The 16,339-nt window shown below is 46.2% G+C and overlaps 1 protein-coding gene across 1 annotated transcript in view; it reads left to right on the top strand.

Moving 5' to 3' along the window:
- Window positions 1-16,098, top strand: part of PTGDR (prostaglandin D2 receptor) — a 62,206-nt gene extending 46,108 nt beyond the window's left edge. Inside the window, exon 2 of the mRNA XM_069738843.1 lies at window positions 15,404-16,098. Within this exon, the coding sequence (XP_069594944.1) occupies window positions 15,404-15,436 (33 nt within the window). The 3' untranslated portion in view covers window positions 15,437-16,098. The remainder of the gene's footprint in view (window positions 1-15,403) is intronic.
- The last annotated feature ends 241 nt before the right edge of the window (window positions 16,099-16,339 follow it).

Raw genomic sequence — 16,339 nt, 5'->3', positions numbered from 1 at the left:
GGTTGAGGAGAGCAGATTGGGGTTTCATCAGGGGGGATCGGTTCAGGACCTCTGCAATAATATCACCAATCAGTTGCCAAAAGGTCTTAATCACTGGGCAGGTCCACCATATGTGAAAAAAGGTGCCTAAGTCTGCTTTGCATCTCCAGCATTCGTCTGAAACGGAGGGATGCCATTGGTGCAGTTGAGTTGGTGCACGATACCACCGGGCTACAATTTTATAAGAATTTTCTTGGATTTTCACACATTGGGAGGGGCCATGAGACCTCTTATATATGAAGGCTATTTGATCTGGTGTAAAATGAACATTCAGATCTTTTTCCCAGAGTCCAATATAAGCTCTCTTAATGTCAGCCTTTTCTGTGACCAGAGAATTATATAATTTGGATAAGACTTTTTGTGGATGTTTGCGTTGGGCGCAAAGTTGTTCAAAATGAGAGGTCGGGCGGGGTAAGGCAGGCTGAATCTTATATTTAAAGCAGTAATCTCTAATCCTATTAATGTGAAGAAAGGAAACATTGAGGTGGGGTTTGAGGGCTTGGAGCTCCGGAAGAGTCATCAAAGAACCGTCTAAGAATACTTGGTCTATTGATATTGGGGAGTCCACCGATACAGACAAAACAGCATCGGGGACTTTAGGTAGTTTGAGAGGAATGTGGCCAGTTACGTCTTGCAGTGTCAGGATTGGAGAAAGAGGGGGGTAGCTTTGGGGAATTCTGACCTCCATAATTTGAGTGTTGCTAGGGTGATTTCATTTGTAACTATATGAGGTAACTTAATGTAGTCATGTAGAAGAGCCATAGATCTCAGGGGGGCGGGCGCCAGGTGTTCCTCAATAGATATCCAAAGTTTACCGGATGGGTTTCTGATCCAGTCCATAATCCTGGTCAACATTGCTGCTCTGTAATATTTAATAATGTCTGAAACCCCCATCCCGCCCTGAGATCTGGGGAGAGTGAGTGTTCTGGTGTTAATTCGCGGGCGTTTGGTGTTCCATATGAAGTTAATAAAAAAAGAATTAATTTTTGATAGATAGTGGTTAGGGACATGAATAGGAAGCATCTGGAAAAGGTAAAGAAATTTAGGGAGTATTATGCTTTTTAATAGGTTTTTCCTCCCCAGATTTCCACACTTAAACAGGTGTTGTACCTTCACGCAACACCACCAGATGAGCGCAAACGCCCCTTCTGTGGTCTCCCAAATGGTACGGCCCTGTTGTGTGCACTTCTGACAATTTCTAGACTTCTTCTTTATAGGGAATGACGCCATCGGGGGTAACATCCAAATTCCTTTTTTCAGGGATGGAAACAGAAGTCCCAAGGAAGCCAAAAGTGTAAGGCCCAAACGTAATGTGAACATAGCCCATAACAGTGAGCAGGGGAAACAAGGAGACTGTGAGGGTATGTGCACACATTAAGTATTTGCTGCAAACATTTGTACTGCAAGTGCTGAAGTGTTGGCAGGAAAAATAAAATATGTGCAGTTTTGCTGCATTTTCCCCATTCATTAGAAAACAGAAAGAACTGACATGCAAAATTGGAACCTGCTGTAAATCTGCAACATGAGACTTCGGTAATCTCGTTCACTTTGCTGGGACTAGGAAATTCTTGATCTTTTGTGACATAAACTGCAGGGAAAAAAGTGTCCAAACATGCAGAAAATACTTGACAATTGGGTATTTGTGATAACTGTGAGTTTCACCCAACCGATTCCAAATAAAATAGCCCGACCCCAACCAACCTAACCAACTAAATACCCGTCCTTGTCCCAAGTATGACTCAACATACGGTACTTTCAATTTTGGATAAATTGGCTACAGCAGCCTTTAATAACATTTAACATAACAATTTATTTTCATTTGACATCAACAACAGGGAGGGCGGTCCTCGAGGCCCCAAAACTGTAACAACCTCAGTTGAAAATCCAGAAACTTGGCCTTCCAAGGTCTAGTCATGCCACTAGCCGTTAGGCACCAGCTCAGAGACCCTAATAGACTCGACCGCCCAGTCTTCGCCATAATTACCCACGGATCCCAGTTGTCTCCTCCGTGTGACCATTAAGTTCTGTTCCACTTAAACCACCCAAGGGGGAGTCCAGGATCATTGATGATCCCCCCCTTCCGAGCCGCCATTTTCCAGCACCACCAACCTCGAGGACCTCCCCCCTACGCCCCACTGCCGTGACAAAGCATAGTTAAACATAAATAAAAACAGCATCATAACCCTAAAAGGGAAAAACTTACATACATAAAAGTCCCTTGCTAACTATACAACCATTACATTAATAAGGGCGGGTGGGAGCTTGTTTAAACTATGAAGGGGGCACCTAAAATGGTTGCCCCACTAAGATGGTAGCTCTCTTTTATAATCGTCCCCTCAACTCCACCCCTTGCCCCTCCTACCCCCCCACAACCCAATCCCTATCATGTTATTAAAATCCCCTAGCCTCTACTAAACCGACCCCCTCTTTCCCTGTTTCACTCCCTGCATGTCCCCTCAACCCTGTCATGTCGTCCTCCCTTCAAAGGCCTGTGGCCCAGTACGTCCTCCCTTAATGTGCACATACCCTAAGCACCACATTTTTGTAGATTATTTTCTGCCCAATATGTATGTATTTAAATAAAAATATCTTAACAAATAAAGAAGCATTCTACAGAGTAGCACGCTACAGTGCTATAGCATATAAACATGAAATATATGAAAAATGAACTGCATTACTGCGCTAGAAAATAGGAAAAAACAAGAAACTTAGCCCATAATGTGGCCAATTCATGAGCTAAGTATCTTCTACATTGTTAGTTATGTATGGAGATGGCTGCTCTTAGTTTGCACCTGTGCACACCAGCTTGGAAGTGATGGTCAGTCTTTTGATATTGAAATAAAAATATGTCCCTAAATGTGTCCATATTCTTTAAGATTCCCCGGTTAGACAGTTTTGGGTTGGGTAGGGGTACACTCTCTGGAGATGTGCATGCAGTCATAGCCACAATCAGGATGACCGAGGAGCTGTCCGTCCACCATAAGGGCCGGCTGGACACTTCTTTGCAGTGGCCTCCACGTCTGCTGAACTTTCCGATACAGTATAACAAATTGTATGCAGACATGGCGGCCGGACGAATACCCAGAGTCGGGGAGTGAGCGGCGCGTAGAGTGCAGGAGTTCTAAAAGAGGGCTTGTCATGCAGGGAGAAATACTGGCCAATGAACGCTTTGCCCACCAGACTGATGAGAGCACTAACTGGCTGCCATCTCTATCCTCCTGCATGGCGCGTTGCAATGGTGAATACTCACCTGCAGTCAGGGGCCCAAGCCATCTGTATCATCTGGTATCTTCACTATTCATTGTCTATAGAACTGATGGAAATAGCCGAGCGCAGCGCTCAGCAGCTGTATAGATAATGAATAGAGCAGAGGCCAAGAATGCACAACTCTGCTCCATCCAGGACGAGACTGCAGAGCTGTGTTCTCAGAATCTCTGGGGACCCAGTGGTCAAATCCCCAATGATCACACATACACCGTACATACATACACACATATACCGTATATACACATACCGTACATACACACAGATACCGTACATACATATACCGTACATACATACACAGCTACACATATATACCGTACACACATATACCGTACATACACATACATATACCGTACACATATACTGTACATACACACACACATACACATATTACTCACAACAAAAAAATGGTATATTAAGACCACAAATCGAGTATAATCCTTAAATTTGAATCTTTATTACTGAAGTTTAAAATTTAACAGAATAAAAACACGAACTACTGGACACTATAACATAGGGGACAGAATGAGACCAACACATCTTAAAACCTTTTATATGTCCTTAGGCTAGGTTCACATTGCGTTAGGCAGAGAGGGTCTCTCTCTCTTTTTTAATATTGTTTTTTAAAATGCTTCAATAAATTTTGGATATTTTCCTTACACTGGATGGACGTGCTGGATATTCCCTTTTCCTTTCTTCTACTTCAGCTGAAATCACCAGCAGGTACAGCACCCACCAGCTACATTCATTTGCAACGGCTTACAGATGCATGTCTCGGCGTGTCAAGCTCCTAACCTTCCCTCTCCCCCCTCCTCTTTTTCTTGAATGTAAGTATGTAGTGTTTGTTTTTTTAGGTAACCAGGGTAAACATCGGGTTACTAAGCGCGGCCCTGTGCTTAGTAGCCCGATGTTTACCCTGGTTATAAGTGAAGACATCGCTGAATCGGCGTCACACACACCGATTCAGCGATGTCAGCGGGCGATCCAGCGACGAAATAAAGTTCTGGCCTTCTAGCTCCGACCAGCGATCTCACAGCAGGATCCTGATCGCTGCTGCGTGTCAAACACAACGATATCGCTATCCAGGACGCTGCAACATCACGGATCGCTATCGTTATCGTTGTTAAGTCGCTCAGTGTGAAGGTACCTTCAGTCTTGCCTCCAGCCGCTAAGCACCAGCTCGGAGGCAGATAATAACCAACCCGGCCAAACCAACCGATTACCAAATCCTTTAATCAGCCCCTCCATGGGCTGATCTACCACATCCACTCGCAATCCACTCCGGGGGAGTCCAGGACCACTAGAGGTGCCCCCCTAGAATCCGCCATTCCCCTCTTTCCACCAACTTCGAGGACCTCCCTCCCCCGCCACCAACATAAATGTTTTGACACCTCAAACATTTGTGTCCCTCCAAACCTTCAAACCCGTCTCAATTCCTTCCTGAACAGCGAGACACCACATGTCAACCCTGATTGCATTTAAATGCACGCCATCTGCCCTCCAATATTCGCCCTTTCCGGATTCAAAATTTACATGACGCACTACCAATGCGCCATTCCGTGCCATGAACCGAGATACCACCCTATTTACTTTTATTCTGGCCTTATTTATCCCCTCAATTGAGCGAGCACCTCGCCACACCTTCCTCGGGATAATATCCGACCAGACAACTAACAACTTCGGAAACGCCGCCCAAAGTCTTAAAATGTCGAACTTTATGTCCTTTATCAATTCCCTACAGGGCCTTTTGCCCAAGTCATTCCCGCCCAAATGAATTACTACCACATCCGAAGCTCGATCCAAACGAACAAACTGGTGGAACTCCGGCAAAAGCTGGCTCCATATCATTCCGCGTTTCCCGATCCACCACAGAATCGCTGTCTCTCTTGAGAACCCCAGTTGTCGCCCGTCCGGCCGAATTGCGGCCCGCAAAGCCGCCCAAAAAATGAAAGAGTGGCCCATGAAATAGGCCATGAAATGAACACAACAATAAGAAAAAAACAATTCAACTATTAAACCATTAGACCAAGTTCGGGTGGATATAGGACATGAATCTCCTCGACTCCCACCGACCGATCTTTTTTACCACCTCCTCGCCCAGGCCCCTCCTGGCAGCTTCCGTTGCTGCGCCAATTCTAAATGAGTGCCCACTGTAATCCCCCGGTGAAATTCCCATTGCGATCAAACATTTCTTAAAACCGCTATGAACTGAAATCGAGATAAAAAGGAACCGTCCTCATGGACCAAAAGGGGGTTGGACAATCCTCCGCCCATCCCCATGAAAGCATTGACACACAGGACCGGGCATAACGGGAAACCGGCCACCTTAAATAACACCACTTTACAGCATTTACCTTGACTGTCTGTCTTAGAATATCGAAGCCGAATGACTACCCTATCATTATACACGTCCACGTCGTCCCTCAACAAACCACCTTTGATTCATTTAGAGGGGTTGACCAACTCCCCTAACCGAAAGGCTCCAAAGAACGCTAATGCGAAGGCCGCCTTAAAAAGAATTATTTCCCATTGCGATGAACAGACCGAAGCTAACTGATTGCCCAAAATTAACAATATCTCGTATGATACCGGGCGTCTTTTATCGCTCACCTCCCAACCTTTTCTCCATCCCTTTAATGTCTGAACTACCAAAAAAGACTTCATGACGTCCTTAAGGCCCCGAGCCTTGAAACCGAATGCAATGCCCGCCAACAACTTGTTCAGTCTAGACACGGACCAACCTGACTCTTTAAAATGCCCGATCAACAACAATAATCTGCTCTCATCCTGTAGTCCCGCCCCTAAAGAAACACCCCACTCTTCCCAAGTACCCCATGCCTGCTGATACTGAATCCACGACCTAGCCGATAAAGAGTTCTGAAACAGATAATCTACTGCCCGCCAGGAAGCTTCCATAACTCCGCTGGGCACTCCCGGCCTGTCGACTCCGCCTGAGGTACCAATTCTCGAAAACGATCTCCCTGCAAGTGAGAAAGAGCAGCAGAGACAGGGTTAGAAGCCATCGACCTGACCTCCGCCACAATCCACAAATTCAAAGATAAGCCCAAAAACACCAAACGCTGCAAAATTTTACTACCGCCGGTGAATCAGCCGACAGTGAATTTATCGCCACGGCAGCCGCATCGGACCCACATGGAAAACAAAACTTCCTGTCTCGCACACTGTTACCCCATAACGACAACGCAACAACGATAGGGAACAAATGAGGAAGAACCCGATTTTGTAGCCAACCTTGCTCCCGCCAGAAACCAGGCCATTCAGCCAACAACCAACTGCCTTGAAAAAAACAAACCAAAACCACGATCATCCACCACGGCAATGATGAAACCCAAATCATCTGAATTCACAACCGGTTTTATCCAGATAGACTTTCCGTTGTAATTCTCCCAAAAATTTGCCTATACTGCCAAATCTTCACGCAATTCCTTCTTTAGTCTGATAAAATGAACCGGAGATCGAACACCCCTGGTCGCCAACGACAACCTGCGGCAGAATGCCCTTCCCATCGGCATAATACGGCGAGCGAAGTTCAACTTGCCAAGAAAAGATTGTACCTCCCTCAGCTTCAATTTTTTAGCACTACATGCCCTAGACACCTCTTTGCTCAGAGCGCTAACCTTATCCCCAGGCAGCCTGCACACCATTTCTAAGGTATCGATTTCTATACCCAGAAAACTCAGAACAGTGACTGGACCCATAGTTTTTGTCCGGAGCTAAAGGAACCCCGAAAATCTTGCACACTCTCTCCATAGTGTGCAATAGCACCGAGCAATCGGTACTTTGATCCGGGCCTATAAACAGGAAGTCATCCAGATAGTGAATGCAGGATTTCAAGCCCGACACGTCTTTCACCACCCACTCCAAAAAGTTGCTAAAAGTTTCGAAGTATGCGCAGGAAAGGGAACAACCCATGGGGCGACAGCGATCGACGTAAAAACCTCCATCCCAATAGCATCCCAGGAGATGCATACTCTCCGGGTGAACCGGTAGTAGCCTGAAAGCCGCTTCGATATCCATTTTCGCCAACAGTGCGCCACCCTCACATACCCGCACCCAATCCATAGCCGCATCAAATGAAGTGTAAATCACCGAACATAACTGAGGGTCAATTCCGTAATTTACTGAGGACCCATTCGGAAAGGACAGATGATGAATCAATCTGAATTTATTGGGTTCCTTTTTGGTACCACGCCCCAACAGGGAAACCCTCAGATTGCGTATAGGAGCCACTGGAAAAGGGGCCGGCCATCCTACCCAATTTAACTTCGCTTTCCAGCTTTTTAGCAACCACGTCAGGAAATTGCAGAGCCGATTTCAAATTTTTTGTGGAAAATGTATGTTCCGCATCCATGAATGGAATACGGAAACCATCCCGAAAACCTCATTCTAACAAAGCTGCAGCTGGTGAATCAGGGTACCTATTTAGAAATGGCACAATCACGTCCAGACGATTTGGCGTCATTCCTTTTTTCAGAACCGTCTCCACTTCTCTGTCTGCCACCCTTAAAACATTTGGATGACCCGTGAGGTCCCCCGCAAGTTGCACATTCATGCTTGAATTTGCATTTTCCCCCAAATTTACATGACCCTTCATTGAATGCAAAGCACAGTCCTCTCTGCATTGCCACTGAGTGTCCCGACTGCCCTGAACCCCCAGCTCTTACAGGAAACGACTGGCTGCCTGACCCGAAGCGTGACGGGACCATAACCTTCATCCACAAAGCTATATCTTTGTGATCCCACCGAATACTGGGCCTAATGGCCTTCCGTTGCCGGAATTGCCCATCGTATCTGAACCAACCTTGGCCCCCGTAAGTCCGATATGCTTCCCCAATCGCATCCATGTAACAAAAAAGCCCCGAGAAATTCTCGGGGGACCTCTCACCAATCACATTCGCCAAAATGGCGAATGCCTGTAACCAATTAGAAAACGTCCTAGGAATCAGCCTAAAACGCCTTTTTTATTCCTCCTCTATTTTTAAATCATCTTTGTGCAGCCTGTCCAATTGAAAACGCCCTAGTGGTAATAAGGAGAATATTTCCACATATTCCCCTTTCCAAATTTTTTCCCTAGTTTCACTTTTTAAGTGTGCCCCCAACGGTCCCTCGAAACAAACATATACCTCCCCACGGGCCGCGTCATCCAAACACACTGAGGTATCTTTTTCCGCTTCCCCTGCCTGACTGGCTACAGACACGCTAACTGAAGGTACGGCGGCACTCGTCACCGCAGCATCATTCCCCATGTTATCTGATGACATACTCCTAGAACTCATATCAGTGAACCCCCCAGAGAACCCCTCAAACCTGAAACTTCCCCCGGATTCCCAAGCCATGCCGCTGAAGGAGAAGACCCCAGGTTTGAACCCCCCGATCCCCATAGCGCCGCCAGATCTCTAAGCCCGTGCATGATAAGCCCTAACCCCCCCGACTCCCCCCATAAATACATCCCTACTAACACTGACAGAGGGAGCTAACACAGGGGTACATGAAAGAAAAGGATTGTCCTCACCTAGCTGCCCGAGCGCTGTGGACCCAGCAGCCGAAGATCCTGAAGCCAGACGTACGTGCTCCTCTCCTGAGCTCTCCATCCGTTGGTCCCCGGGTAAGTCAGATGGCTGACTGCCGTCCTGTGACACCACATCCGAAGGTGCAGGGTCCCTTGCTGCTGACGCCGCCGCTGTGAAGATGCCTGAGCCAGAGTAATGCTGCCCGTGCTGGGAAGTGCTCTCTGCAGCTGTGACATGGCCAGACCCCCTGGATGGACTCAGCCCTGGCCTGCGCTGGCTAGAGGAAGTCAGCCCACCAGCTCCCTGCCCCGTCCCAGGCAGAGCGCTGCTGACAGGGCCGGCAGAACGCCGCCTGTTAGATGCCACACGCCGAGAGGCCTGGGAATAAGGCCCTGCCTCCTGGAAGCGCCCGCTCCTCCGCGCTGAGCAGGCTCACCTGACCTGGCGCAGCCCGCCGCTCCTGGTCCCGACACCTGGTGAGTCACACGCGCCGAGGAGGAGGCCAACACCTCCCCCTGCTGCAGGCCCCGCCGTGCTGCCGGATTCCTCCCGCCTCTGCCGCGGCTGCTGCTGCACCGCTGCTCGCGTCTCCTGCCGGAGGGTCCCTAAAGGGGCTCCTGATACGGTGCCGGGCCCGAGGGGTGACGTCGGGGCTCAAGCGCGCCGGAGGCCTGGACCTCTGCGGCCGGCGTCCCTCTGCAGGTACCTGGGCTGGTCCCATCACCGCTCCATCCAGAAGGCTGCTTATGGACTGCTGCAGTCATTCGGTGCCCTGTTTGCTGGCCTGTTCACGTAGTATCTGCAATAAGGCCTCCACGTCCATCACTGGGGATTTCAGCCACCGCCGGTCCAGCAGGTGAGCGTGGCAGTTGCTGAGGTGAAATTGTCGGTTTCTTATCCAAATCACCCCCTCAGTAAGCTCCCAAACCCCCCCTTGCTCCTCTCTGCCTCATCCAAACCCCCCCCTCTGTCCAAATTCAACAGTACACAGCCCAAGCAAACTATTTAACCCCGACTTGCCCTTGCCAACCCTGAGGCTCTGGCATTCCTCGTGACCCCGTCATGCTGGCCTCCCTTGAGGGCCAGGGGCCCAGTACAGCCTTTCCTTACTACATATTCCAGAATAAACCGCTACCATCTAAATATTATAATCCAAATTCTGAAGGAAAATGCTGCATACCTTACCAATATAAACAGGCACTGTGTCGGTGGCAAACCGTCCCCGCCGCCCCAACGCACGTTTCGTCAAGACTTCCTCAGGAGGTCCTATACACTTATATAAGTTATTTCTCTATATACTTTCTGGGATATTTTCTTGTGTGTTTACACATACACATATATTGTACATACACACATAGATACACATGCATATACCGTACACACATACACCGTACATACATAGTCCATATATACATACACCATACATATACCACACACACATACCTTACATACACACACAGATATACATATACCATACATACACACATATACCATACATACATACACGCACATACACATACATATACCATAAACACATACACACATATACCGTAAATACACATACATATACCGTACACACATGCACACATATCCCGTACATACACACACAGATACATATACCATACATACAGATACTGTACATACACACACATAGACATACCGTACATACATACATCGTACATGCATGCAAACACAAACTGTAGATACACACACAGATATACATGTGAAGGAACATATTAAGAAAGATTCTCCATTTTGTGCTTTTCGACTCCATTTTGTTGTTTTGATATAAATTTTCTTAGTAGACTAAAGTTTACAGATGTATGAGACCTTGATGAGACCTTGATTGTTGCAATCTGCCAGGACATGAGACTGAGGGTGCATTATTCTACGAGACTTTGACGTACAGACTGTTCCTGCATTCTTATAGGTTAAGAACTGTGAACGTGTTCTTATGCTGATTGGTTGAAGTATAATTTCTATGACTATGAAAAGTCAGACAATAAACGGGGGCCCAGAGATCTGCTTGATCCCCCCCGTCTCCGTCTGGTCATTTTCAGTTGCCGGCAACGCCCCGTAGATTAATTTGGAAATCACTGAGTTAACCGTGAAGGATCACTTTAGATCCTCCCTCAACAGCTTGGCGCCCGAAACGTGGGGCCCCAAACAGGAACGCCTCTGCCCCCCGGAGGACAACAAGGCAAAGGACCCTCGGACCGGACACAGGCACTGGAAATTGGGACTGATCATCCCCCACAACAACTACGGTAAGTTGGCAGTTATACTGTCCAGACTGACCGTTTGGTGTGGTTTTCCAGTGTTTGTTGCTGCAAAGAGGATCTGAGGTTTGTCCCCGATGGTGGGGTGATTCTTGGGTGGAATCATATAGAGATGTAGTTCCGTTGGGAGCCCAGTGCTCGAACCGTACCTCATAAGGGACGGACACCCCGGATTGACCAGTGATTAAATTCTCTTTATAGTCAAAATATCCTGAATTCCTGATCACTGTTAGAATCAGGTGCGGTGAGGTGATCGAAGATGGGTAGGATGCGTAACTCAGGAATATATAGATATATATGTGTATTTCTAGAGGTATCCGGAGGGTTAGTTTGAGACGGCCCTCCTCCTTTTGCTGAGTACCGCGTTTTTGGGTTGTCCCAGAGGGGGACAGGTAAACCTAGTGAAGCAAACTAAAACGGCCGCTCTGGTATTGTGCACGACTAAGTAAGGATATTTAGCTCTAAAGTAGAATCAGTTTCTGTGGTAGAAAAAGAAGACTTTGAAGTTGTGTGATGAATCTGATATTGTTAGCCCAAAGACGGGGAAAGAACTCTGTCAGGAATGCAGGAAAATATTCTGAATCATTGGTTTTTCTAGAAATTAATTAATCTGAGAACTGCTGTATTCTGTTTCTGTGTGTAGGTTTCCAAAATATCCGATGGGAGGGGTAGGTCAAACAGCTGCGCTATTGTTTTTCTTCTTTCTGTGTTGAAGAATGCTGTGATGTTCTTATCTGTTCCGTGTCTCTGGTATGGAGGGGGCGAGTCGCTGCGTTCTCTCGGAATTTTCTATCCTTGTGTAGTATGTGCTGGGAGATCTGTGTTTTGTTTAAAGCAATAGTACAATATTGTATTGAATTAGAAAGAATTATTGTAAGTTTAAAGTAAAATATGGTGTCTTGTTTTAGAAGGAAACTTGTAAGTGATAGTTTGGTTATCAGTGTGATTGAAAGATTGGTAAAAGATTCACCTGTTTCAAGTTGAGTGGTTGATATATAGCAAATTAAGGATTAACAGAGGACGTGAATTTGGATTTGTTTTGTTACGTTGAAAAAGGAAAGTTGTCTATTACTATGACAAAAACCGGATGTTTGTGGTGCAAGAAGGAACTGAGAAAGTGATTGAGGGTAATGTGTTAGAAAGACAAATAATTAAAAAATAATAATCTGAAACAGGGGGCTCCCTGTTAGGTAATATGGTCCCTCCCCAGAAAATCAAGCCTCTTCTCCCGACTGTAAGCCCTATGCCCCTTAACCCCAAGGCACCAATATATCCTGGACTGCCAAGAAGTTCTATGGGCTTCTTATGGTAGTATTTAAAATAAAGCCCATACACACCTTTTTGTAGTAGCTTTGATGTCCGGCCTTAATTCTGAATTGAAAGAGGCAATAATGTCAGTCAGACCCGATATTGAGACTTCCAATCTGGATGATGCATTAAAAGTAGTAAAAAAAAAAAAAAAGTTTTCAGAACTTAACCCGCTCTGTATCAACAAATCAAGGGTTAAACCAGTAGCCGCAGCTTCAAGGAGCAGGAACCGCAGCTTCAAGGACACAGCTCCGTTCCTTATCAGTGGCCCACCAGACTCCAGCTCCTGCCCTCCCACCTTACACAAATCCAGTCCCATACTCCAATATCCATTTTAACCCTATGTCTGGGAATCTCCCTCGCCATGTTAATTCTCAGATCAAGAGCTTGTTTTAATTGGAGTAGATGGCAGACCCAATAAATATACTCTCACAAAACCCATCCCTGTGGGACCTTTCCCTGAAGTTACTGCTCAGTTCGTAATCTCTCCCTCATGTCCGGTAAATTTACAGGGGGCAGATTTATTATCACAGTTCCGCTCCAGAATATAATTCCAAGATGATGGTGAGATGGTACTTATGTTATATAACCCCTATGTAGATGAACATAATGAGATGTATATCTTACATGCCCTTTCCACAGTGATGATGGCCCTGATAGGCCCAGATCCACCCCCAATAATGCCTGTAGAACCAGTAAAAATGTGTTTCTCAAATCCGGTGCCCCTTTTCCCAAAGTCCATCAGTACCCTTTGAAACATGATCAGGAGTGGGGCCTCAAGGGTCAAATACAAACGTTACTCGATAATGGTACTGTGTTTCCCCATGTAACACGCCCTTGTTTTCCATTAAGAAAATGACATCACCCGGCCAACCCCCTGTGTACCGGCTGGTACAAGATCTACGGGCAGTTAATGCAGCTACTGTTCTGGAAACTCCGGTGGTGCCTAATCCACATACTCTTGTCCCAGATACCTCAGGATGCTGCTTGGTTCACAGTCATTGACCTTGCCAATGCCTTCTTCAGCATTCCATTACACCCAGATTGCCAGTTTCTGTTTGCATTCACTTATCAGGGACGACAATTGATGTGGACAGTTATGCCACAAGGGGCCCAAAATAGTCCCAATCAGTTTGCAAAAAATTGGGGCGAGTTTCTTTTACCATGGCAGTTAGAATATCCTTATGTCACGCTGCTTCAGTATGTGGGTAATCTTTTGTTGTGTGCACAGACAGAGCAGGAAGCCATTGTTGCCACTGTTAGCCTTCTCAAGTATCTCGCAGATCTGAACTGTCGGGTTTCGGCCTCGAAACTTCGGTTCTGCTTTGGTCAAGTGATATTTTTGGGTCACTGTCTCCTTCAGGGTGCCAGACACCTCACAGAAGAAAGAAAAATAGCCGTCAGCTCCCTTCCTTTCCCAAAATGATGAGACTGAACTCCAGCGTTTTCTTGGACTATGTACTTATTGTGTCAGTGGATACCAGACGCATCCCGCATAATGCAGCCTCTCTACAAAGCCCTGAAAGACGGTTCAAGGTATGATGAGTTTGGCAGATTCCACACTGGATACGCTGTTACTACGGAAGACACTGTAGTGCACGCAGCTGCACTCCCTCCCTCCCTGTCAGCACAAGAAGTAGAACTTCAGGCTCTGTCTACTGCATGTACTTTGGCCAAAGACAGGCGGGCTATTATATACACGGACTCATAGTATGCATTTGGTATTGCTCATGATTTCGGAGCTCTATGGGCCAATCTAGGGTTTATTACCACCGCCGGGACTCCAGTGAAGAATGTTGAAGCTGTTAAAACCCTCATGAACTCAATCAAATTACCTACCCAGGTAGCCATTATCAAAGTTAAGGAGCACGGTCCTAGGAACAGTCCACAGATTGTTGGTAACACCTCTGCAGATATGCAAGCAAAAGCTGCTGCTCTCCTACCCGTTGAACAGACCATACCAGCTATGGTGACCACATGCTCTCAGCGTAAACAGTTACAAGAAACACTGACTCTACAGGAACCTGATGATCCACGCCAGACTGAGGTTTTCTGCCGGACCCCGCGAGACCACTTAATGACGATGCAGAGAATGTCCCCAAAAGGAAGAAGTGAAGCGGTGGAAGGCAGATGGAGCATGTATGGACATGGTCTCTGGAAAAAGGACCAACTTGTGTGTCTCCCTAAGCGGATGTACCCTGCTATTGCCATGTGGGCACATGGGCCCACACACCGAGGAAAAAACAGGCCCTAGCCCTGGTACAAAAAATTCTACTGGACTCCAGGTGTTTCTACAGTCCTGACAGCACTCAACCGTGCATGTAACATCGGTCAGACCTGCAATCCCGGTCAACTTCAACGTGTACACCCGAAACATCTTGCTAAGCCTGACTATGCTTTCCAAAAGCTCCAGGTGGACCACATCACGTTGCCTACGTCTGGAAGGTATGAATATTGTCTGGTGGTTGTCGACATGTTCTCCAGTTGGCCGGAAGCATTCCCTGTTACCAACATGACTGCAAAGACCACAGCAAAGAAACTGGTGATGGAAGTTATATGCAGATATGGTGTTCCAGAAGTTGTTGAAAGTGACCAAGGCCCGGCCTTTTCTTCTCATGTGTATCAGGAGGTCCTGACAATGCTTGGATCCACGGTAGCCCTCCATACTCCGTACCATCCACAATCCAGTGGGAAAGTTGAGAGGCTGAACGGCACACTGAAGGAACAATTGACCAAAATGATGCAGGAGACTACGGCTCCATGGCCAGAGCTCCTACCCATTGTACTGTACCACATTCGTACTACCCCTATTGCAAAACATGGCCTGTCCCCATATGAGATATTGTTTGGTGCTAGGCCCTCAGTTGCAAATTTTCAGTCTCAGTAGTTGTCAGAGGAAACTGACCATGCTGTTCAATATGTTATTCAGCTTAGTAAAAATGTTGCTAACACCCAATGTTTTAGTTTCTTCTTCCCTTCCAGATTCAGCAGAAACCGACACTTGTCACAATTTGAAGCCTGGTGGTTTTGTGGTCGTGAAAAAAGCATGTCAGAAAACACGGACAAGAACCCTTGTATGACGGTCCCTACCAAGTCCTCCTCATTACTCCTATGTCAGGAAAGCTGGAAGGAAGGCCGACATGGATCCACGTATCGCAGTGCAAGCTGGTCAAACAGACTAGTAGCAAATAAGGGGACATAATGTTTTGGTTTTTCGTATTTCCATATAATAATATTGATAACCGCATGGGACAGCCTAAATTCCCCAACATCCTTGAATAATAAGTTTGTACAATATCATGAAAGATTAGTAGTACAGATGGGTATAGCCAATAAAATTGTCAGTTCTATTTTCATTTACCCTATGATTACACAAATATGGGATAAATTGGTTAGGACCACAGACTATCTAGAAGATCAAATTTGGGATATATTGGATATACTTAATACTACTGTTGTTGTCCAAAACTAACTTATCATAGTCACTAATCAACACATTGTAGTACTGGATTACTTAACAGGAGCACAGGGTGGTATATGTCAGGTTATTGGACCCACATGCTGTTATTATATAGATCCCAATAGTACTCTAAAGTTAAAGTTAGAAGATATTCAAAAACTCAGAGATTAATATGATAAAGACAATGACCGTAATAAGGACAGTTGGTGGGCAGACACCTTCTTCTTTCTTAATCCAGCCAATTGGTTTGAGGGACTTTGGGGCTGGATAGCTGGAATCTTGCAAAGTTTGTTACACATCGTTGCCTTTATCCTTGTCATGTATGTAATACTAAAACTTGTTCTTTGGTGTATTTCTGTATGTATTAGGAAATTCTGCACTAAGACAACTAATGATGAAACCAAAAGCGTTGCCACCCCTGCTCTTCTCTACACCGATTTCACAAAGTTACCTGCTGA

This window comes from Ranitomeya imitator, chromosome 1 (genome assembly GCF_032444005.1).
Source record: "Ranitomeya imitator isolate aRanImi1 chromosome 1, aRanImi1.pri, whole genome shotgun sequence".
Classification (NCBI taxonomy): domain Eukaryota; kingdom Metazoa; phylum Chordata; class Amphibia; order Anura; family Dendrobatidae; genus Ranitomeya; species Ranitomeya imitator.
The sequence above is the reverse complement of the archived record's forward strand: the minus strand, read 5'-3'. Positions and strand labels throughout refer to the sequence as shown.